Raw genomic sequence first — 25,826 nt, forward strand, 5'->3', positions numbered from 1 at the left:
CCCTCACGCTTTCCTCGGAAGTCCTCACGTCATTTGTCTGCGAGCCGAAAGAGGGGGAGCTTCTTCTTCTGTCATCAGAAAGCAAGATGGCGTCAACGTTCAACGACGTCGTCACACTTTCAACCAATCCCCATGCGTAAGGAATGTCAGATGGTTTTTCACTTCCTCCCGTATCAGCCACCGACTCACTTTCACGCTGGGCCATGTGTGTGTGCGTGGTTTTGGGGGTCACTTCCCCCGGAGACGAGCGTCCTACATTCACCATGAAACCTTGTCATACATAGAGCTGCCACCACACAAGCAGCTTGCAGCCTGTTGCTAGGCAACAAGTCCGGCCGGGTCGTTGTGGAGCCAGAAAGTGCTCAAATGGGTCCACAGGGACAAAAGCTATAGCAGACACTCATTAAAATGATGCTAAAAGCTAACAATGGGACAGCGCACGTCGAAAATGAGACCACGTCTCCAGGAATGTCCACACAGCAGGACTTTTCCTCACAGGCTGTCAAGTCCATGCCAAAGCAACAAGTGGCGCCACAACCGCTAACCGTGGAACCTGTTTAGCCAATCAGAAGCCTGAAGCAACTAATTAGTGGATAAGAATAGAGGAAGCAAACATTTACAACAGCATGGACGTTCGTTCCCTTTAATAAATCATCTTTTTCTCGATTAAACGTCACAAAAAGTCAGTCACTAAACTAGATGCTGCACAGTGTAGACAACTGTATGGATGTGTGTGTGTGTGTGTGTGTGTGTGTGTGTGTTCATATGGCCTCCCATGTTGTTGCCTCCATTCCAGCACATGGGAGCACCCCCACACCTTCCTTCCTGCACTCTGCCTGTTGCTAGGCGAGATGCAGCACCGCCGTCGCCGTAGCAACCAATCACCATCACGGAAGAAGCTCCCAGGCCAATGAAGCAGCTGAGCTGGGGTGGGGAGTTTGTGATGCTCTTCGTGGTTCTGATGTGTCCAACATCCACAATGGTACCTGTGGCCCACGCCTAATTCAACATGGTTGCTGTTAGTGATGCCTTGTTGCTGCGCATTTATGATTTTTGATGAATTTGTGCTGAAATAAAAATGTCATAACATATCACATTGTTCATCTGAAATTAGAAACAGTTGAGCCTTCTGCTCCTCAGGTTATGATGCTAATTAGACAGGAAGTAAACATAATTCAATCATGTGATGCGTTAGTAGCTGTAATCAAACACGACGTCTTCCTCCTGTGAGCTGTGAGAAGGTGAGATATTCAACACATGATGTAAGATTATGCTGGAAGGAGATCACTGAATGAAGCCATGAATATTTGAACATGTGAAGCTCTGTTTTTTTATTTGTCAACAAGTTTACACACAACCTGGAAACTTTCCATTTCTTGTTTTGCCTTTTGGACGTGGAGCGAATGCTGCTGGGATGAAAACACGGTTGCCATGGAAACACAAACCATCATCATCAGCATCTTTTATTTTTTGGGGAACAAAAATACACGACCAGCATGGACATGCAAGATGGTGACGTGAAAAAGAAGAAGATGAAGGAGGTGCAGTAGCAGCCCCAAGTTTGGACACGCCTTCATTCACTAGCATGACAAAGTGCCTCTAAACTTTTGACTGATACTGTACATGCACACACGTGTGGGGAGGTGCTAATGATGGATGTTTTGCGTCAGGATGGTTGTCATAGAAGAATGCATGAATGCATGAAAGCATGAAAGGACAACATGCTAACATGGAGAGGGTGTTTTATCAAAGCTTGTCTTTTGCTTCTAAGACATCTTCTTTTACAGTACGTCTAAGAAGTTATGCTTTACTCCTAAGAATCTCTGTTTTACTTCTAGGAAGTTTTGCTTGGTTTGAAAGAGATCATAAAGTAGATCAATGAATTTCCTGGTTGTGATTCTTGTTTGTGGACCAGAACCAGAGCACAGACATTTGTTGTCAGCTGGGGAGAGTGGGAGTGGCTAAGGTGTGATGACATAGGATGGTGATGATGCTGGTGTCAAAGGTAAGCGGAATATAACATAAACAACAACAATAATAATAGTAGTCTACTGGGGGGAGGGTGGGACGGGTGCTCCAGGGTGGTCTTGATTATTATTGGTTGTTATTGTCCAAAGTGGGCGGGGCCTTGTCGTGGTGTGGTCAACTGTCCATTAATCTTGAGCTGCTACACTTTGATCCTTGCTGGGTGCCTCTGTGGCATTGGCCTCTTTGGGCGGAGCTTCGAGGGTCGCTGTTGAACTCGGGGTCTCCTTGGCCGGGGCCGCCGTGGCTTTGGGGTCCGGGGACACAGCGGGGGCTGCCTCGGCTTTGGGGGCCGCCTCAACTTTGGGGGCCTCAGTCTTTTTGGCATCGGCCTCATCTTTGCCACCCTCCTTAGCGGCGGGGGGCAGCTCCTTAGGGGTGGCCGGAGTCTCCTCGGCCTTGGCAGGCTCGGCGCTCTTGGTGCCGTCCGTTTTGGCCTCAGCGTTGGTGGCAGGTTTATCTGGCTCCTTGGTGGCGTTGTTCTCCTCCTTGGCGGGAGCCTCCTTGGCCACTGTGTCGTTGGCTGCCTCCTTGGTGTCGGCGGAAGCGGCGGCCTCATCTTTGTTGTCTTTCAGCGTCTGGTTGTCCTCGGGACTTGCCCCCTCTGCCTTGGCGTCCTTGTCTTTGGTTTTGTCATCGTTGACGTTGTAGCCCTTCTTCTTCTTGCTCAGTTTGCCTCCCATGGCGGACGTGTGGCGTCTGCACGCAAACAAACAAACAAGATGATTGGATGGCGGTTGCTAGGAGACATGCAATGTCCTATCTGTGAATGAGCTCTCGCTCGCACTGAAATCCTAACACTGAAGAGAAAAAGAAGAGTAGAAAATGAGGACAGATAACTGGTTCTCTGCGGTCCGTACAAGTCGGGCCGCCGTCCCTGCCGCAGCGTCACACGGCACCACACAATGGCCGCCTGTGTGACACACACAACAGCACAAAGACCACATGTTGTCATCTAGCAGTGGAACATTCTGTGTGTAACCACTTCATTCAACCTGTGTGTGTGTGTGTGTGTGTGTGTGTTTGTATTAATGTGAATTGTCCAAACGTGGAATGTTTGTGTCACGTCACATGACTCATCCTGTGACATCAAGCCCTGCCCACCTTGGCGCTGAGTGCTGGACAGTTGGTCCAACAGGGAAAGGACTCAGTGGGATTCTGGGATATGGTCCAAGAGACAAAAGTTGGCATGAAAGTGTCAAAATGGAGGCTGGCGAGGAGAGCAGAGGCCTTGCGAAAAAAAGCGTTACTTCCTCACGCTGCCAGCTGGCGCGGTCAAGGCGAACGAGGACAAATGTGGCGGGAAAACTGGAGCATAAAATCCCACACAGGACTACAAGATGATGAAGAGGAGCTGGAGCTGTGCATGCTGGAACAAGCATAACGAGCTGCTTAATAAATTATTGCTTTTTAATGATGTGAAACTGTTTAGCAGTTACAAACATCAATACAGGAAGTCACATGACATCATGTGTCTGGACAGGAAGTGAACTCAACAGCATCCATCATGGTTGCCCGAGCAGAAGGCAGGATCTAACAGCTTTCGACTCTCTTATGAACCTTCTAGTTGCCTCTGGATGGACATTGTTGTACTCAAAAGGACATTTCTCGTCGTCCTTTCCTCGCTATTTCCAAGATGGCCAACCGAGAAGCTCCTCTCATTGGTTGATGTTGTCAAGATGCCATGATAATAGCGGCAGTGGCCATTTTGAGCTAAGCCAGCAAATGACCAAGACAACATGGTAGACGTTTTTTTCTACTATGATTACTGTGGTGTGAAAGAGACTTCTGACAGTTTTCTTCTACACCATCACATCTACTGAAAATAATCACTCACACACACACACACACCGGCATCTCAGTGCCCCCTCACATACACGCTGTTAGCACAACATGCTTCAAGTGCTGTCAAGACGTCTTGTGAGCTTTCAATGGAATCTCCTCTTCATCTCTTCTTCATCTCTTCTTTGCACCCACACACACAGACGCATCACTAGACAAACAATATATGCCCTGAACAGCAACGCCTAACAATTAACAAGCAAACGTCAGTAAAAAAAAAATACTAATGCTGCTGTTAGCAAACAATCACCCAATGTTAGTCCAGCTATTTAATATGCTAATATATGCAATGTTTCTCACAGGACTGCAGTCTATTTGTGGCGGTGGTGGGTTGACAGGAGGGTTCATAATTTGCATAGGCATGGCCATGATGCAGTTGCAAAAAGTGAGTAAAAAAACATGAAAAGCAAAGCAAATATGTTTAGAACTGCAAACTTTTTTCTGTTTTTAATTGGATGGGGGAGGGGCCCACAGCAGCACTTGCTGCTCCTTAAGAGCGGTACGTGCTTTCATGTCATAGTCTCCAAAAGGCTCTTCAGTAGATTTGTCTTGTCACTTTTTTGAAAAAGAGCATCTAGAAGGGTTGATTCCTCTTGATGAAGTTGCCAAGGTGACAACACTAATCACTGGGGGTGATTAAGATCTCGTGTCACAAGGTCTCACGAGATTAAAACAGGACAAGATTTCTCGTTCACAAAAAAATGCCTCTTGGGCACTAGGCCTGGGACGATAATAAATACATTAATTTACCACATAAATGAAAATGAACTGGAAAATTTTGCCGGCCTCAATACATTGCCATGTGCATGCGTGTCTGTTTTTCTTCGTCTCTCGCCTCCAAACAAGCATGAAGAGAATTCACTCTGTGCATTGTTTCAGCACCTTGGCGTGTTTGTTCCATAGAACAATGGCATGAACAGAATAAGCCCTTTTGTCAGACATACAGTCTCAGCGGGTGGAGGCGGGACCACTAGCATACACACAGAGTACAAAAGAGTGTAACGTAGTATAAATTATATTAGTAGATTGCAATATATTGTCATATATTTTTTATATTTTTTCATTGTACCTTTCTTAAAATTAATGTTAAAATCTTGTTTCGTCTTGTTCTCGTAGATCCAATCTCGTGTATCTTCTCGTCCCGCAAACTGAGTATCTTGTGACACCCCTACTAATCACATTATAATAATAATGTGTTTATGTGCGAGGGTATGTGGCAGGCTGCAAATGAATGTATGGGAAACACTGATTTGCATAAATAAAAATGTGACATGGATAATTTCAGTACATCAAGTACTTCCTCATAGAATGAGGGAAAGGCTTCTTGAGACGTCATCTGTACTTCTGTGAAGAAGGTGTCGGACGTTTTGCTCCTCACCCGAAGAGCATCGTCAGCGAACTAACAAGTGCTAGCCTAGGCCTTAAATACAGTAAGAGTGGGCGGAATTGGTCTGCCTCATAGAATGGAATATTCTGGAAGTTTTACCACTTTTTCCACTGAGGGCCACATAAAAAAAATTTTAATGAAAAAACACTGATATTCTTCACATTCAGTTGATTCGGGCCCTTTCCAGTTCCATTTCCAGTTTCAGTGTGATGTTTTAACATCCCTCCATCCATCCATCCATCCATCTTCTATGTTGCTTATCCTCACCAGGGTCGTGGGGGTATGCTAGAGCCTATCCCAGCTGACTTCGAGCAAGAGGCGGGGTACACCCTGGACTGGTCGCCAGTCAATCGCAGGGCACATATAGACAAACGACCATTCACACTCACATTCATAACTATGCACAATTTAGAGTTGCCAAAAAACCTGACAAATGTTTTTGGAACATGGGACGACTCCGGAGCACCTGGAGAAAACCTGCGCACGGGAGAACATGCAAACTCCACACAGAGATGCCCAATGAAGATTCAAACCCAAATCTTCCAGATCTCCTGACTGTATGGCCAACATGCTAACCACTATGTGCTAAACATGTGTGTTTAGTTGGAGGCTAAACAAAGCACATTGTTCATCAGTAGACAATAGAAGAGAACTAGCAGTATTCATTGAGACATGACAACAGACACTGACATTAGAGTGGTTAGCACAGTTAGCATGCCTGTTGTGTTGTCAGCTGTGTTTGTGTGCGACGCTCAGCTTTGTTCGCTGCCTTTAAGTACACATGAACAATAATACGCACATGAACAGGAAACACGGAACATGATGTCGAGGGGAGACCACAATGAAAATTGCCTTTTACTGACTAAGCAGTCAGATTAAAGTCATTCATGTCAGCTGATCTTTGAGTCCAAATCAATTTCCTGGGAAAGTCATTGGAATGTTTTGGAGAAAAAAGAGCTTTATTGAGAGGAGCCAGATGAGGTGAATTGGGCATCTGGTCAGGATGCCTCTCGGACACCTCCCTGGGGAGGTGTTCAGGGCACGTCCGACCGGTTCAAGGCCTCGTGGGGAAGACCCAGGCACATTGGAGACTATGTCTCTCAACTGGGCTGGGAGCGGATCAGGATCCGCCAGGAGGAGTTGGACTTACAGGGGGAGCTTGTTTAAGAAGTTGTCTGTATGTTGGATAAAGGAATATAGAGATGTGGTCGGCCTTTCCAAAGTGGGGTCTTGGAACAGCCTTCAAAGCACCTTTCATGTTGCTGTAGACTTGGTCCAGGATGTTATTTTCCCTTGTGGGAAAGCTCACATGCTGGTAATATTTGGAGAGAACAGTCGTGAGGTTACAGTGGTTGAAATCGCCAGATATAATAAATACAGCGTCTGGGTGTTTGGTCTCGTGTTTATCAATGATGTCATGCAGGACGCCTACTATTTATTGTTATATATGTTTATGTTTCTTATGTTCTTATTCTTTCTTGTGTTTTCTTTCTTTTCTTGGGAGAATGAACAGAATAAGATTTTCATTGCATAGTATAACTGCTGTTTTACCATGCACATGACAATAAAACTCTCTTGAATCTTGAATCTTGAACTGGCCGGGAAGAGGGAAGACTGGGCTTCCCTTCTTAGGCTGCTGCCCCCACGACCCAACCTCGGATGAGTGGTAGAAGATGGATGGATGGATGGAATAGCTTCAAATGAAGGTTGAGCTAAATCTAATTCCTGGTCCAAACATTGCATCAGCACATTTCAATTAAATGATGAGATGATCACAGAACATTCTCATCCTCATGTCTCCATCATGTGACTCAATAGCACTGTTGCTTTGTCGTCCCATCCTGTGCTCCGTCTGGCACCACACTGGGCCAGGCTACCATCAGTCAGCCTCCTGGGCGGCGCTGGAGTCCCCAACCATGACTGGAACAACATTTGAGGTGCTGAATGTTGACTAAAGTGATTTAATGACTTGATGTCATCTGACATAAACATATTATCATGTTACATTTTCATTGGTCAGTCACCAAACATCTACTTTTTGTTTGGTGACATCATTAATGCTTTTTCAATTTCTGACACACTGAGTAAAAGAACTACAAAGATGGCCAACTCTTGAAAGAGTGTGATGTGGTTTTCCAAGCATAACATAACTAACATCTTTGCCTTTGGCCTCAGTCGGGCTTAAACGGACCTGTCGGCGCCGAGTCCAAACAAGTCTTCTCCAGCACGCCGCTGGAGCGTCCGCTGTCCCGCCACATCAGTCGTGCTGTGCGAGGGCAGGAAGCCAGACGACGAGACAGTTCGGTGGTGTTGAACTCCAGATAACCCCAAAAAGGGGGGGGGGCTGGTTTAGTGACACACTTCCTACAGCAGAGCAGCGCCGACCCGCTGACGACCTCTCCAACTTTTCATGTGGTAACACTACACAGTTCTACAATTATTTATCACCTTATATTTGTGTTCTATTGGATCCTTTCTGAACTTTGTCATTTATTTGACCATTTTTCCACTGCAGCGTTTGTGCTGGTGCAGATTTAGTTCAGAGCTGGAGTTGAACCAGTGTTGGCCGTGAACAGGCTCTACTGTACACCAGATCCATTTTCCATTGTCCTGGGGAGCCGTGTCATTACGTCACAAGGGTTACACCTCCGATCAGGAAATAACAAAAGGTAAATCTGCGTAAGTCACACAATTTAAATAATGCTTATTTTGTCAAATGTCCGGATGTAAAGCAATGACTTGCCGCAAGCTTTTATTTTGAAGATTACTTATCTTCTGTCAGAATTTGACAAACTACCAGGCAATCAATAACTTAAAAAATACTTACAGCTATTATTTTGTTTAATATTAAAGTAAATGATAACTGTTATGTATGACAACAGTATTTGTTCTTGAACGTTACCATAAAGCAGTGACCAAACACAGCTCTGTCACAGAGATGAAACACTTCCTGCTCTCCAAAATAAAATACAATACGTGATTGTATGCTAGAAATAACCATAAAAGCAATCTAAATGCAATATGAGTATGGATTAAAGGAATAAACCTAATTGGTGACTTTATATATGTTTATATATGTATATAGTTTGTATGGAGTGGAAACACACTCCTTCACAGCAAATACTCAGGTTTTCCTCTATATGTAATTGATCATGGCGCACCGCCACTACAAAATAAAAGCTGCCACACCTTAGAAATTAGTTTTTTAAAACTTGAAAACAATGTTAAGTAATATATTGTCTGAATGGATATACTGTATATGCTATATAAATACATATATAGCCTATTATTTATGCACATACTGACCACAATTTGTTTGAAAACTATTTAAAATATCAAAAATATGAAAAATAGTGTGTAAAATGTGTAGTCAATTGACGACAGGTAGTCACAGGCTAAGCCAGCGTGTGTGTGATCGTTCTCATTTCAATCTTATTCGACTTTGTGGCATCTTTGTTTACACATGTTGCCTGGCTCTCAGTGACTCTCTGGCGGCAGTTAGCTAGCTCGTTTTTGTCCCACGGGCAAGATACAAGTGGCTATCATGTTTATGCTAACTTACTTTTTTAAAGTGTCACTTAACAATCTTGCTCTCTTGTTATGATTATAATACTTTTATGGCTTGTCTTCTAAACATTAGTTGTGTGTCAAAGTTCTTCAACATAAACACGTAGTGTGTCCAGCTTTAAGATAGTGACGTTATCACAGGGGGTCTCCAACAGTTGCTAGCAGTAGCTCACCAACTGATATGGAGTAGTTCACCAAAGAATATTTGCTAATAATAATAATAATAATAATATGTGCTTTCTAAATCAAGTACAATTTAAATATTGGCAGTCACATAAAACACAAATAGCTCACATCTCCTTTTTTTTTGTCAAAGTATCTTTAATAGTGCTGCAAGTTGGATACACCTGTGCTATCATAACCCTGGACTCTGAATTTATACAGGACTGATATCTATAACAAATATATTTAAATTGTAATTTTATTTTGTTCATTGTGTTATTTTGAACCAGAAGATATTATTTAACAATGCATTTCCCATGTATTCATAATACTCTACAACAGGCATCAAATTAAATGTAGGTTTGTATCAAATAGTACAAAATGTTGTGCTTTTGTACTAGTCACATGGTACTATTGGACTAAATAGGTCAGGAAACAAAAGGAGACTCGACATGTTAGACTTTCAGTTAAGTGCTCTCAGCAACTCTGCCATAAAATTAACAGTTTTGCAATGTTTGTTGTTCATGTTCTGCTGGTTGTTGAAAAACGTTTAAAAAATAAGTTTATAAATAAATAAGTCATAAAAACTGTTATTTGTCATAACAAAAAAATTGCAGACGGAGCAGCCCACCGCCACAGCTTCAGAAAATCCCAGGGGAAACCCTGGTACTGATTCAATATTGAGAACTGTACAAACAAATTCTTAGTAATCCTCCACATCATTCGCTGCATTGTTGGACGGACGTTGTGGTCGGCGGTATAAAATATTTTCAAACATTTGCGTAATAGGACGGTAAAATTCCGGCATTTGGTGACTAAATTAAAGTCTGTTCTGGCTTTCATATTTAGAAAAAAATGGGTCAATGAAGTTGAACCGGAGGCGACAGGCGGGCATTTACTTGAGGTAACACCTCCCCCACTTCATTTTGTAAATGGTTCAGTACTCAGCCCATCAAGCTTTTGGTGCAAGAGTTGAACCAAAAAAGGTTCAGCACCCTTGTAAAAGCATGATAATGGAAAACCAAAGCTCTGAGAACCACCTCCGAACCAGCCACAGCGGAAAAGGGGTGTCACCTTCTTATTTTTAAAACATTTACTACATTATTTAGGCCAGCTAAATGCACGCCTGTCCTGAACAAATACGTTATTTACTTTACCACAGCGCCACCTGCTGCTGTAACGTGCAAATGACAGCCTGTCAGGAAGGGCATTGTCAAGACGACATAGCAATGCTATGCCGACTAGATAGCCGGCACACAAGCTTCTAATCCATAGACTTCCAGTGTGGTGTTTGTGCTGGAACATTCCGTCAGTTAATGGTTGACTGGATGAATGCTGAGAAGGTAAACAATGTTTGACGTTTCATAGCTGCGCTTATCTTCTCTGAAATCTCAGTCTTCCCTTTTTTCATCTTCCACGTCCATTTACACAAAGATGTGACATATGGCGCTCACAGTCAGAGTGTGCTGTTACACAGACGTCCTGCGTGGCGGCAGATGAACATAGCAAGACGCTCATTTTATTTGTTTTTTTACTACAATCTTTTTCTGCATGTTGCCTAAGCTGTAACGTGAGGACGCCTGCAGTAACACGTCTGACCACTGGGGGGGGCAAAACGAATCTGTTTATCACAAAGAGCGCGAAAATAATTGACTATTATCCCCTTCATTAAACAGGAAGTTAAACACGCAGACTGAGTGTTTCCTTAAAGACGTATCATTATGTGTTCAACAGCTTCCGTGAGATAATGAGGTTCACTAAAGCAACTTCCTGTCCAAGCTATCTGCTTCCTGTTCAAAGTCCTACAAGCTAGAGATGTTGACACTTTTAAGTAACATCACAGACCATTAATCACCATTAAACTGCATTAATCACAAGTATTTAAATGAAATTGTTTACAATTCTAGCACCATTCTGGATGCCGCTTTGCCACAAAATAGAATAGAATAGGCTTTATTGTCTTTGCACGGTTTGACACAACAAAATTGTGGGGCTACTCATTCATGGCAGTGCACATATATAAAATACAAAAACAGACAGTTAAAAGGACCTAGGTTAGGTAATTAAAGTCCTTAAAAAAATAAAATAAAAACATACATTTACAAGGCAAACCATGCATATTTAAATAGACATACAAAAATAGTGCAAGTATGGATAAGAAAGCTAGCATATCTATGCAGTATCTGTACAAATATATACATGTAAATGCATACATGAGGTAGAAGGATAATCAAAAAATACAGTGGAGCTTTATTTAAGATTTATTCAGGGGTGTGTGGTGGTGTGTTTGCAGTCCTTATGGCCCAGTGGAAGATGCTAATGCTAGCTACAGTGTTTGGGAACAGGGGTAGTTGGCTAGCATATGTCATTTAGGATGCGTTCACATGCACCTTCTGTTTCAGACCAGACATTTAAAACAGATGCTAGGTGTGCCCTTGGAGATGGTTCGGTTAACGTTCACACACTTTTGTCAGCAGACAAAATAACACTCAATTAATCATATACATCAAGTCGTATCCAGTGTTTCGGCCTGGCGGTTGGCGTTCACACTTGCCGCACTCAGGACTAGAGTTTCTTTGCTGGCGGACCGAGATTTATCCCTCAAGCAGTCTCAGTCTACCTGTTTGGTCTGGTTCTGGGTCTATTTCTAGGCGTTGGCTGTGTTCAGTTACGTAAAAGCGTCACGTCATGGCAATGCAACGCATTAAAAAAGAAAATTAACGCAAAGTAGTACAAATACCATACATTTTTCTCCCCTAATTTTTACATGTAATTTCTGTTTTCATTCCTGTTGCAGTATGACAAGTGACCATTGTCTGTGGACCAATCAAAAGAAGTGTACAGTCAAACCACAACTTTTCGAACTCCCCAGTTTTTGCATGATTCGATTTTGGACAAATATTTTGCCTCAGTTTTTGCCCACTCTCTCAGTTTCGTACAATATTACGTGTAAAAAAAAATTGTCTGTTTGTTGTTTGTTGTATCACTCTGCGTAATCGAGTTCCTGACACACAGTCCAAACATTTTTTATTGCGTGTGGCTACAAAAGAACCCGCCATGGGGCCAAAGAAAGTTGTCAGCAATTTGATAAAGAAGGTGAAAAACACTTGTTGAATTTGGAGAAAGAATTAATCGCAAAGTCCGAAGATGCCATCTAGTCCCCTCCTCTTTCTTCACTGCTCGCCATTTTCTCCAACAAAAGTCCTCAATAAAGATAAAACTATGTAAATGTTCATTTGGCTATTTAATTCGGCATGTATAATTATTTTGCACTGTTTTCTGCATGTAAAATTAGATTTTTTATTTATTAATTTAAAAAAATTATTCTCTCTAAAATGTATTTTTTGTTAATATTTTTGGGTGCCATGAACGGATTAATGGGATTTACAGTACATTACACCTAACTCATGAGATGAGACGATGCATGAGATTCGATCCACGAAGAACGAGATGAGATGAGAGTTTAACATACATTTTAAGAAAAGTACAACGAAAAAATATGACTGGGCAAACAAACTTTTTAATTTAACAGAGTCAAAAACTAATTCGGGTGCGCTCAAATATATTATTGTCAACATTTTTTGAGACCAAATAAACCACTATTATGATAATATTAGGGACGTGGCCGACGTGGACGTGACGATACACGAGATTGGGTCCACGAGAATGAGACGAAATAAGATTTTAACATGACGAACAATAAAAAAGTATGACTGGACAACAAACTTTATTTAACCGAGTCACAAAACTATGCAGGTGCGTTTTGAAATGTTTATTGTCCCACAAATTGACGCAAAACGATATTATTGTCTACATTTTTGGAGACCAAATAAACCACTGTTATGCTAATACATAATAATGATAAATAGTATATCATAATAATGCAATATTTTCTTTTTTATGTCATCTTTTCACTAAAGTTGCAGAATTGGCATTGTGACATGTTTTTTCTCACAGCCAAGTCAACTGTCTGCCATTATTATCTTGTTTCTGCAATGAGCCAGTTCCCCAGATGGCCCTTGCACCACACTTTAGACACCCGTGTGTTTTGCCAGCAAGACGAGGTGCTGCCAAGCGAAGGAGGAGCGTGTCTGCCTGTCTCTGTCGGGTTGCATTGTGGAGGTTTTAAAGCTTCTGGACCGGCACTGCACTGCACAATCAGAGGTGGAGATCCTGCGCGGTGGATACTTCACCTTTATTGACCGCTTGTATTTAATTTCCGAATAAATGCATCACAAGAAACACATTCTGTCTTTCACTTTTAATGCGCGCCTCTCCTCTACATATGAGGTGTGTTATGAAGCGGCGTTATGGTCCCCACAGTATGCCGTCAAAAATTGCTTCAGTTTTTGTATGTAAGTAAGTATGTATATTTCATTTTTTCAATAGGATTGATGACTCAACCTGCTCGTACTCATGCGCACAAACATGCTGCATGATGGTTAATTAAGATGGATGCCGTGTGAAAGCATGGCAACACACGGCTTCACAGAGGATGGGCTTGTGGTAGTAACCTTTGATCCCTGGCCCAAAGCATTCACAGAACCCCCTCCCACCATCACCACCGCACACACACGCACGCCTGTCATGAGAACACATGAAGAACATGAGAGCCAATCACGTGACAACAGTGCTGCTGTTGCCATGGTGATCTTACACGGTGGTGGGGGGCGGTGACACTGCTAACTCAACCTGTTGGCAGAATGTCACGTTTTTAAACTGCTCATAGCTGACACTGATTGAATTGATTATAGGCTGTAATTAGTCTTCATTTAGAGAAAAGACTATTATTGGTGTGTGTTGATTGACAGCTGAGCTGACCAAACACAAACAAGACAGTTTTGAGTACATTTGTACATACTGATGACGTTTACATGCAATAAAACACGCCCCCCACATCGCTGCCCCCAGCCTGACAGGCAAGGTGGTAGCTCTCCCATCCACACCCTGTGTACAGTGCGCATGCGCGCCCCGGCAAACAAAGGAGGACCATGGAGGCTAATAAAGTTTGATTGTTGCTCCAACAACGACACAACATGGATCACTATGACGTCAACATCACAAGCAACGATGGGGGCGTGAGAGGGGGTCTATCCTCCTCCTCCAAAAAATATAACAATTTAACCCCCTCCCTCGGCTGTCCTCGGCGCAATCGACAATGCATTTAATTAGATGAATAATTAGTCCAATTATTACATTATGAGAATGTTCACAACCGAATCGTGTCAATAGCAGAGCGTGCGTGTGAAGCGCGTGTCCGTCCACGCTGTACACACCCCTTTTTAATGCTCGTGCAGCTTCCCTCGTCTGGAAAGATGAGAATAAAGAAAAAGCACAAAAATGAACGTGCACGAGGTTACTCATCGTCCTTTTTTCCCCACGCGCCTTTTGTCTGCTGTGCACGCGGCTTGCGTGTGTGTGCATGACACAAAAAGACTAAAAAGACACAAAAGACGTGAAGAACAAGAACAAGAACAAGAAAATGTTGAAGAAGACAAAGATACCAGCGTGCACGTACCTTGTTCACGGAACTTGTCAGCTGGCTGCTCCTCCGCTGCGTGCACGGCGGCTTGTGCGTGATGCCAGGCGAGGCGCGCGATCAACCGCCTGCGCGTGCGCAACAGGAGGGGGCGCGTGAAGACACACAATCACAACGTGGACGCGCTTTTATGTCTGACAGAAACATAATGTCAATCATATTTGTTGTTATTTGTGTCAATAATAACATGTTTGCACACGTGAACATTAACACGTGTACATCATTAAGAACAAACACAGGAAGAACAAGAACAACATGTCATTATTTGTGATTATAAAAGTATTATTAGTGGCGCACACAGCTCGTCCTCCATATTGGGCTCCATTTTTTGCCTCTGTGCGCCCCCTGCCGTTCACCACGTTCGCTCACACACTAAGTTACTGAATAAAAGCATCTTGATGTAGTGTAGCTGTTTGTACGCTAGGTGGCAGCATTGTCAAAACGTTTGTACCACAGTAGAAGCAGACGGCGAGTTTAATGTCTTTTCGGATCAGATAACTTGATCATGGCAGGTTGGGAAAAGTTTTAAACGTCTGTTAATCACTAATAACCTGATGAATGTGTTTGTTTGTCCCGACCAGGTTAAGTCCAGACTTTCATCTTAAAATCGGCTACGAATGCGCCGCTGTTTCACTGTGGTACTCATTCTGAGATTATGTCACTATTTATTGGGAACCCGGTGGACGTGGGAGCAAGAATAATTTGAGCAGCACTTCGACGGGAGTGGCTACTATCTCTATACGAGATATAGATTTTCAGCCCAGGGAATACACTACATTTGCTCACTTTTTGAGCCGTGAATCAGGAATTAAATGCAATATGAAGTACAATATTAACTCGGCCAATTTTTGCAGACGTATATGTCACAGCAGGCCTTGCATGACTACTCAGTCCATTAGTGTTCTTATATTACAATATTTGCTGGAGGAATAAGCACTCTGCGGCATCAATCAACTGCAACAAAACACTTCTTTATTCTAACAAAAAGGAAAAAAATGTCAAAAACATGTCAACGAGGGGTGAAACGATTCGTTTAAATAATGTTCTGATTCGTATCACGAATCGTGGTCGGCCATACATTCAAGGATGATATCGGTTCCTTTAGAACGATACGGTCCAAAATGATTCAGTAACTTTAAATTGATTCAGTAACTTTTTAGCCAAAAATTCAACAAGTGTGACTGTGAGATAAATACCTGGATACCAGACAGTGCAGGTGAAGTTTCCTAGATTCACATTGTTTTTTTATAAGGAAATCAGGTATAAATAATTAATAATGTTCACATACTTAATAATAAATGATCACTTAGTACAAAAAATTAGTTGAAAATGCAATACAAAATCAGCATGAACAGAGGTTGGTATAGCTTGCCATGATGAATTATTTACTTGAAATAGTCCAATCCAAACCTGCACTTTGCACCCTGAGGTGAGGGACACTATGCAAATTCCTCAGCAAACGAATGTGGTATGGTATTTTCAATTAGGTGTTGAAACTTTCTCACCTAATCAAAGCAGCCATTTGAAAGAACAGTGCAGCAACTAGCAAGTAATGTGGCCTCCTTGTACTTTTTGCCGCTGAGAGGGTCGGGATTGGTCCTTCCACTTGATGACGCACTTAACAGAGACACTGAACAGGACACTGTGGTGTGGTGGGTTTATTATAAGTTTGGATAATGATGAGACCAAACAGGGAGAGCAAACAGATACTTTGGATGTAAAGTGATGGCAGATGGCGTGCAGCAGTGTAAGGAAACTTTTGAGCAACATTTAACGTCTTTATCATCCATCCATCCATCCATCCATTTTCTATGCCACTTGTCCTCACTAGGGTCCCGGGGGTATGCTGGAGCCTATCCCAGCTGACTTATGGGCGAGAGACGGGGTACACCCTGGACTGGTTGGTCTTTATCATTAAAAGTGCTAAAAACACATCCACATAAAGCCTGCCGTGCTTAAATCCAAATGCTTTATTTCCTAGTATCGATTCAATCGATTGATTACCTTTTCAACAATGTTAGATCGATCGTTGTCAGGAATGGAAACTTGCTGAAAACAGATTCATGTAGATGAATCACAGAAATATAAATCGGATGCATGATGCGAATGAATCATTACACCCCTAATGTCAACACTTCCACCTAGTGGTCACAACGAGGTACATCATTTATAATTTAGAGTTGTAAAATATGACTATAAATATAGACAAATTTCAATGCTGAAAAAAGACAATAGTTTCTCCAATTTATTACATTTTTTTAAATTGATAAGTTAATATGTCAAAGTTGCACAATGTTGAGCATTGATGAATGAAAAGATTAGTAGGGTATAGTTAGTATAATAAACCAGTGTTCAATTGCGCATTTACACGCTCAGCATTATTCTGCCAGTGGTCCTCCCTCACTCTATTGGCAGCGACAGTGTTCATTTTGGCAATGATAATCTTTTTCAGCTCCTCATAACTTGATATAGTAAGTTGATAACCACCGTTACAGTATTGTTTTACTTTGTTTAGGGAACTTACGTCTTGTTGAGCCGCATCTTGACCACCAAGCCCGGGTTTGTTAAGCCACTTTTGCAGTATACCCCCCAGCTCTCTGAACCCCTGCAGATGAGCAGATTAAGGTTTATGTAATCAAGACATTTAGCATCCACACTATAACAGCGAAAACAGCAAAATTATGTCCTAAGATGTAAATATGCGCTGAAAGGTTTTTGATTAGTCTACAAGTATTGTAGTACCTCCTCCAAGCACAGCATGATGATGAGAGGCATTGTTCTGGCAGCTGATTTCCACTAAACTTGGTGGGGTGATGACACATGCTCAGCAAGAAACCATCAAAATTATTTTTACTTTTTGCTGTTACAGTCTGCTGGCATCAGGACCAAATGGTGCAGTGCTTCAGCACATCCAACAGGTAGAGTTGTACCTACAGCACTGGAGAGAAACATGATTCTTCAATCAAGTAAGACTTCATCCATCCATTTTCTATACCGCTTCTCCTCATTAGGGTTGCAGCGGTATGCTTGAGCCTATCCCAGCTGACTTCGGGCGACAGACGGGGTACACCCTGGACTGGTCGCCAGCCAATCGCAGGGCACATGTAGACAAACAACCATTCACACTCACATTCATACCTATGGACAATTAAGCTAACATGCATGTTTTTGGAATGTGGGAGGAAACCGGAGTACCCGGAGAAAACTCACTCACGCACAGGGAGAACATGCAAACTCCACACAGAAATGCCCAACGGAGATACAATTTTTTTTACACCAAAAGCATGGTGTTTACTTTTTTTTTTTTACTTCCGCTGTATGTTGCCAAAACAAACTCATTCCAAAAGGCAAGACTTGGCTGTCCCTCAGAAACACTTTGCAGGAGTCCACCTTCTGGTATCTTCCATCTTTAAACGTACAAAACAGCCACAGGAAATGTTTGTTTCCCTCTTCCTGTTTTGGTTCCACTGTAAGTTTGGACACGCTAGCAACGAACAAAATGACAACATAAGCACAGAGCAGATGGATGAACAACAAACTGTGGCTTCTATGTGTCTAGTTTTGAAACATTTGATTTGAAACATTTATTTCATTCAAGGGAGAAGAAAACAAACAAACAAACAATATTAAAACAATATAAGATAAAACCAAACACTCTTCAAACCGAAATGAAATGAAATGCGGCGTTACAGATGTAATGGGACACACACCTTCCAAAAAGTTTAACTTTTGTCTCATCAGACGACAGAGTATTTTCTGAAAGGTCTTGGGGATCATCAAGATGTTTTCTGAATGTTCAGTGTTTGTTTCAATGTTTGTTCAGCAGTGGTTTTCGTCTTGGAACTCTGCCATGCAGGCTGTTTTTGCCCTGTGTCTTTCTCATGGTGGAGTTAACACTGACCTTAACTGAGGCAAGTGAGGCCTGCAGTTCTTTGGAAGTTGTTGTAGGGTCTTTTCTGAGGCTCAAAGCTTCTGATTTGGATTTGCACTTGTTTGTAAATACAGCAGTTCAGGTGTGCACACACCAGGTAGGGTATTTCAATTTTTATTATGTCATAATTTGTATTTTTTAATGTTATTTTTATTTTATTTTTATTTTAGTTTTATATTTTTATATACTGTACATACACTCCTGATCAAAATTTTAAGACCAATTGAAAAATTGCCAGAATTTGCATTTTGCACATTTGGATCTTAACGAGGTTTTAAGTAGAGCTACAATATGCAAAAACAAGAAGGGGGAGTGAGACAAAAAACATTTGGAACTTGTAATTTAAACAAAAAAAAAAAAACTGAAATAGGTTGTTTATCACCTGATCAAAAGTTTAAGACCACGGGCTATATAAGCCAAAATCTGCTCAAAATTGTCATTTTCTGTCAGGCATTCACACTGTCATGTCCTCCTGATGGCTAAAGCTAAGAAGCGTTCTCTTTTTGAACGTGGTCGGATTGTGGAGCTGCATAAGCAAGGCCTCTCACAGCGTGCCATTGCTGCTGAGGTTGGGCGCAGTCATTTTTTGAAAGATCCTGAGCATTGAACAAAAAAGTCAAGTGGTATACTAAAAAAAATCCCACCTGCGCTGAGCCAGAGCACCCAATTGGCTGTCCATCAAGACACAGGGCGGTCTTCGACCCACATTAAGGCCCTTACTGGTGCCGACTGCAGCGTAATAACCATCAGACGGCATCTGTGGGAAAAAAAAAGACCTTGTCACCTTCAACGCCACAAAACTGCCCGTTTAAACTTTGCCAGTGAGCATCAATCATGGGACATTGAAAGGAGGAAAAAAGTTTTATTCTCTGATGAGAAAAAATGTAACCTTGACGGTCCAGATGGCTTCCAACGTTACTGGCATGACAAGGAGATCCCACCTGAGAGGTTTTCTACCTGGCACACTGGAGGGGGGTCCATCATGGTCTGGGGTGCTTTTTCATTCAGTGGAACACTGGAGCTTCAGGTGGTGCGGAGTCATCAAACGGCAGATGCTTACGTGTAGATGTTGCAGCGGGCATCCCTCATGACTGAGGGCCCTCGTCTGTGTGGTAACAGTTGGGTTTTTCAACAGGACAACGCTGCAGTTCACAAAGGACTTCTTCAGGGAGAATAAAATCACTCTTTTGGACCATCCTGCATGTTCCCCTCATTTAAATCCCATAGAGAACATTTGGGGATGGATGGCAAGGGAAGTTTATAAAAATGGCCATCAGTTCCAGACAGTTGATGCCCTTCGTCAAGCCATCTTCACCACTTGGAGCAATGTTCCCACCAGCCTCGTATCAAGCTTGCCCAAACCAATTTTTGAAGTGATTAACAAGAACCTTGGAGCTACTCATTACTGAGTCCTACAGAGAAAATGTTTTGTTCTGATTTGGAGAGTTTTTTGTTATTAACTTTTTTTTTTTTTTATCAGCCAATAAACAGCCTATTTCAGTTTAATTGTTGTTTTCAATAAATTACTTCTTCAAAGTGTTTTTTGTCTCACTCCCCCTTCTTGTTTTTGCATATTGTAGCTCTACTTAAAACCTCATTAAGATCCAAATGTGCAAAATGCAAATTCTAGCAATTTTTCAACTGGTCTTAAGATTTTGATCAGGAGTGTATATACATTTTATTAGCTTATTAGCTTATATATTTATTGTTTCTATTTTTTTTTTCATTCATGAATGAATGAATACTTATTCTGTATTGTTCAAATGTTCGTGTGTGGAAAATTTTACAGTAAAGTTGTTTTACATGGAAGTTATCTGCAGCCTGCATATTTTTTATTGTGCCCCAAAGTTTTTTAGGTTAGGAAAAATTAAAAATAGTGATGTCACTGTCAAAGCATGGGGATAGTGTAAACATTATGAAATGTTTACAATGAAAACAAGCCAAATGAAATAGGTAAATATTATTTCGCTTGTATAGTGCTTTTCCACCTCCAAGGCACTCAAAGCACTTTGACACTGTTAGCACATTTCCCTACTGATGACACAGCATCAGGAGCAACTGGGGATTCAGTATCTTGCCCAAGGACACTTCAACATGATCGCATGAGGACGGAGGATCGAACCCACAACCTTCAGGTTGGGAGATGACCACTCTACCACCTGATCCATTGATTATAATGAATATATCACAAAAATTCCCAGTATACTAGCCTACAGTAAGTTTGAATTATTCTGATCGAAATCTTATAACTCCTAGAAGTGATTGTGTCCTTGATAAAACCGAGTTACTGTATTTCTAAAAAGGCAAGAAATATAACAAGGTAGTGTCTTTGAGAATAACAGCTACTCAATATCTAATTTATACACCAGTGCTGTGGCCCAAATGCAACTCAACACAGAACAATTATACTTATTTCCTCACAGACATCAAAGAGTTCAAAGAAACAACCTCACGTGACTCGTTACCGTGTCGCTAGCATTAACTTATATTTAAAACGTACACGTGACAGCAGGGGGCGTGCGAGAGACACCTGGTGGGTCCAAGAGGAAACCGAGTCTGTTTGGTGGGCGGAGCTTCACTCTTATTGTCCGCTGGCTGTACGGAGTGACTTTTCCAAAGTTTGCACGGCGTCCACACTGTTTGTGTTCCCGGTGGGAATAACTCGACCACCGGGCCCGAAGCAGCAGGCGGACGCGCTGTGGGAGCGCACACAGGACGTCGCTGGAGGGGGCAGGAAGTTTGATAAGAAAGAATTTAAGTTTTTGCGCTGTGTTGCTCTTTCATCTTGCTGAGGATCCAGAAGAAGAGTCGTGGAATGACGCATGAGTGGGATCATCCTGTGGGATTAAGATAAAACTATTAAAATGGAGAACTTCTTCACGGAGGTAAGAAGCTGCTCGGCTTCTTCTACTTTTCTTGTGCATCTGTGACGTCATTTTGTTTTCACCTGAGAGTTCATCGAGTGCAACACATTCTAATGATAAAACATGCGCTGAAGTGCTTGGAATGAATGAATGTTAAGCGTCATATCAGAGGAGGCATCGCTCATGCACGCGTACATGCACAGTGCTGGTCAGACAGGCTGGATGGAGTCCCAGTAGAGCTCAGGCATTTCCTCCTCCAAGAGTAAGACTTGGTGTTCACTCAGTTTAAAGTTGTTTTATTGACACAAGAGACCTGGACTAGCGTTTTACTTAACTAGACCAGTAAACTTAGGACTTGTTTTAGGAATAGCTTCCAAACTGGACCAAAAACATGGGACAATATTAAGTACTATACCAGGTGATTTGTGACTACTATTTTCAGATCTGGTCTTGGTACTTGGTTCAGAACTGTAAAAAAAACAACTTTGGACCAGCTTTGGAGCTGGAGCAAAGTCTTGAGACTATCATAGTTTTGGACTAGATCGATCAGGACATGTTTCTGAACAGGGCTTAAGATTTTGGACTGACTTCAGAAGAGGACCAAAGATGTGGGACTAGTTCAGGTACTGGACCAGGTGACTTCTGAGTACTTGCTTCAGAACTGGTCTCGGGACTTATTTTTAGTGCTGGAAGACAACTTTGGACCTTGGGACAAGCTTCAGCAATGTACCGGGTCAACTTTAAAAACTGTGTGAACGTTTTTGGACTGACTTCAGAAAAGGAACACAGACTTGCCTTTTTATGTATTATTATTATTATTATTATGCATTATTATTATTAATTATGTATTATTGCACTACAAATTTGACATGATATGTTTCGTATTTATTCTATTTTCTTATTTTTCTTATCTGTCATGTCTTGCCTTGGTTGTTTTATTTTGTGATTAAGTTCATTATGACATTTTTGCAGAGCTGCTGGGAATGGGAATTTCTTTTTCTCTAGATTAATTCTTTCTCTAGATTAGTTATCTATCAAAGCTGGAGCAGGTATCTTCAGGACTAGAGTAGAGGTTGAGACCATGTTGCTCAGGCAGCATTGAGTTTGATGTTAAATATGTCTTTAGCGTTGTGATAGATAGATACTTTATTAATCTCTAAGAGAAATGGAGCCCGTGGGCGTGCGATCAAGCTCTGATGGTGACGAGGCCATCAAACCGGTTCTTGTTCTCAGGTGTAACGGTTGAACTGAGCGACAGTTAGAAACATTCCCACTTCCTGGTTGGTGTTTGAAGCCAGTCAGGCTTCCAGCCAGAGGTCAAAGTTTACATGAGTGACTGAGCGCTAGGTTGCGAACACTGTGCAAACACTCGCCTTGTCTACCACAGCAGCAGGGTGGGAATGTTTCTGTGCTCTTGTCTCAAATATCATCTGAGATGTGCCAGCTAATCGCTGTGGAAACAAAGGGGCCAGTCTGAAGGCGTTGGACAGGAAGCTGAGATGATGCCATGCTCATTGGCGCACTAACAAGATCCTAACAGGCCTTCAAGTCAATACGACAAGCACAATTATCTTGTTTTTAAATCTAGACCAGGATCAACTTTGTTGTGAAAATCTGCCGCATGCGCTATGCCTTTATTTGGTCTACTTCCTGGTGTGTCACATGATTTTTTTCCAGAGCTCTGATGAGGGTCCAAACAGACCAACCTGTGGGTCCTTTAAATGGTTTGTCAGCTTCTGACAAATCTGAGACAGAAAACAGAAGTGAGAAGGTTCTAGTCCACGAACACCTTTGTGCTTCTTAAGAGAAACTATGAAAGATTTACAGATTGTGGTCAGTGGGGCGCCACCTGCTGGTATGGAGGCTTCTTTCGGAATCCCTGAAAGACTGAAAGTTTAAGATGTGCGATATGTTGGCACATGACACATGACATGACACACAAGTCCACAACAACACTTGTGATTCCATAAGAAACTGTTTCCCACACATTAATGTGAGGGTCTACCACACATAAATTTGGACAGCCACAAATACATTTGATGTTACCTGTTGGCTCATAAAAACATTATAATGGGACTGCCTGTGTAACTACGCTTGTTTCACACCTCATATACACTTTGTCCACCAGACAATAAGAAGCTGTAGCAGGAGGGATCAGTGTTACCAACTTAGCGACATTGCAAAAGAGAATTCAGAACCCTTTAGATACTCTTTCAAAAAATGACTAGCAACAAGTCTAGTGAACAGACTTGGTTGCTAAAAAGGAGAGGCTCTCAAAAGGGTGAGATGTCTCCTGGCATTGAACTGGTTTACATGGCGAAGGCATCAGCGTGTGTGTTCAAGTTAAAGAACATATTTGTTGTGCTTTTCATGTGTTTTGCTCACTTTTTGTCTGACGCAACTTTATTCCTGTCTTCTACAGAGTACATTCCAATTACATGCAAATACATCATGGCCAATTATGCAAATTATACAATGACTTAATTATGTCACTCCCCCCAGCTCACTACTGTCACAAATAGATTGCAGTTCTGTGGGAAAATGCAACTTTTTCATTCAGAAGTCATTTCTTCTTCTTCAATTAAACACCACAGCCAGCCTGCTTAGATAGAGTCTTTTGTGTGTGTGAGCGCATTGACAGTCGAGCCCTTGGATGTTTGCAGGTTATGTTTACATTTGAACATTTAAAGTAAGGCGTCACCTGAGAGCCAATCAGTGTGCAGGCGTTCCTCAGGTGTGCGTGTGTGCGCGTTTGTACACATGTCACAGCGTGTCAAAAACAAGCTTATTCTGCAGCATAGAAAACATGGCCCAAGTGATGTAAGTTTCAGAAGTAGATGAAAGATTTGGGACTTCTTTTGAAACTGGACCAGATTTTGGACTAGAGACACTTCCACCCATGGTTTCATGTTAATGTCAGTCTGAGTTCAGTAGGACGACATGCCGTACTTTCCTCAAGTCTTCTTTTGTGGTGATGTGCCATCATCACCAAACTAAGACGTGACTTTTGACTGTGGGCGGGGCTTCACTGCTGTGCAGGCTAGTTAGCTAGCGTGTGTAAGCTGACACCTGCTAGCAGCCTGAGAGGAATTTAAAGAGCTTGCAGAACGACAGAGAACAACTGTGAATTTTTACAATTCCCCACTGGTCCCCTCCAGTTGACCATCAGACTACAACTTCCTGTTTCTTCCCTCGTTTTGCTTCTTGCTTTAATAAGTTGATCGTCTAATGGGAGCTGCTAGGTCCGGCTCATTCAAGTAACACTCGCTGAAGGAAACCGTAAGGCTGGCAGCGGGCCAGGACTGCTCCAAACGACTTTCACAGCCCTTGGCCAGCTGCGTGTCTTCCAGCGGCCTGTCGGGGAATCAGTCAGCATGCCGCTACTGTCGTCTCCAACTTTTGTTTTCATTTCTTCCTCCAGCTGCAGGCTGCTCCCAATAACTTTTATGTTGGAACTTGACATTCATCTTCATCTGAAGTTCGTCTTTGACATCTGATTGACTTCTGACCTATCAACAAATATCCTAATAAGTAAATGGCAAACACACAATGTAAACACACACACACACACACACACACACACAAAGTCTACACACACAACCTAAGGCCTGTTTGCAGACATCTGAGCATCTATGTGATGGACACCACTCCCTGAAAGCCACAAAACAACAATCCTAAAGTAACCACAACAAATACCCATTAGCACCAATTAGCTTGTTAGCCATCCAGCTGCCTTGTGAGTGTACACCAAGCTGCTGACTCATGAGGACACTATTGATTTTTCTCATTGGCAGCCTCCATTAAGACTTCATTGGGGTGACCTTTTATCATATCAAGTATTCATGTTGATTCTGATGCTCCATTAAAAGTTTTTTACGGAGCAAGAAACCATTAGTCAAGTTGTCCATCAACTAAAAGTTTTAAGTTCAAACTTCCAGTGACTTACTATCGCCTCTGGAAGAACAAAGTTGTACTACTGCAAAGATCTGATGGATGTCTTCTGGCTACATTAGCTTAGCCTGTCAGCATCTGTGTTAGCTACGTAGACATCACGTGGTAGTGATTCTGATCCACTGTGTGCTCTTGATATTTATCCAATGACAGCATTGTCTTAGCTGCACTTGAACCGTAATTAGCTTGACTCATTAACTTGAATATCACTATGAATATCAGTGCTGATGATGACAGCCTTTACATCCTCTACGTCAGGGGTGTCCAAACTTTTTCCAGCGAGGGTCGCATACAGAAAAATTAAAGGTGTTAAATTGCACTCCTGTGGGAAACACTATCTGTGGCATTGGGTTTCCGATGACATCATTGTCTAATTTGCATATGTGGTCATGACGCAGGAGTGGTCTCTTACCCATGCTTACTTAAAACTTAAGCTTTAAGTAATACACTGAGCTTTTGGAAAACTTCAGCCAGAGTTGAAACTTTCCAAAAGTCACACTCAGTGTTTGTGTGTGGACAGGGTTGTGTCATAAGAAATGTGTTTAAACCTTATTGAAC

The 25,826-nt window shown here is 42.1% G+C and overlaps 2 protein-coding genes across 3 annotated transcripts in view; one reads left to right on the plus strand and one right to left on the minus strand.

Moving 5' to 3' along the window:
• Nucleotides 1-1,302: 1,302 nt before the first annotated feature.
• basp1 (brain abundant, membrane attached signal protein 1) lies at nucleotides 1,303-14,646 on the minus strand. The gene is made up of 2 exons (XM_054758613.1): nucleotides 14,502-14,646; nucleotides 1,303-2,724 (listed from the first exon to the last, which is right to left on the minus strand). The coding sequence occupies exon 2, from the start codon at nucleotides 2,706-2,708 to the stop codon at nucleotides 2,154-2,156; it is 555 nt and encodes a 184-aa protein (XP_054614588.1). The 5' UTR covers nucleotides 2,709-2,724; nucleotides 14,502-14,646; the 3' UTR covers nucleotides 1,303-2,153.
• Nucleotides 14,647-21,056: 6,410 nt separating this feature from the next.
• Nucleotides 21,057-25,826, plus strand: part of myo10 (myosin X) — a 58,048-nt gene continuing 53,278 nt past the window's right edge. For both annotated transcript variants that reach the window (XM_054760582.1, XM_054760590.1), the window contains exon 1: nucleotides 21,057-21,338. In XM_054760582.1, coding sequence (XP_054616557.1) covers nucleotides 21,318-21,338 — 21 coding nt within the window. In that variant the 5' untranslated portion in view covers nucleotides 21,057-21,317. The remainder of the gene's footprint in view (nucleotides 21,339-25,826) is intronic.

This window comes from Dunckerocampus dactyliophorus, chromosome 2 (assembly GCF_027744805.1).
Source record: "Dunckerocampus dactyliophorus isolate RoL2022-P2 chromosome 2, RoL_Ddac_1.1, whole genome shotgun sequence".
In the NCBI taxonomy this organism is placed as follows: Eukaryota; Metazoa; Chordata; class Actinopteri; order Syngnathiformes; family Syngnathidae; genus Dunckerocampus; species Dunckerocampus dactyliophorus.

What these genes read in the sequence shown, in the direction of transcription:
- basp1 (XM_054758613.1), bottom strand. Translation starts at nt 2,708, where the DNA reads ATGGGAGGCAAACTGAGCAAGAAGAAGAAGGGCTACAACGTCAACGAT.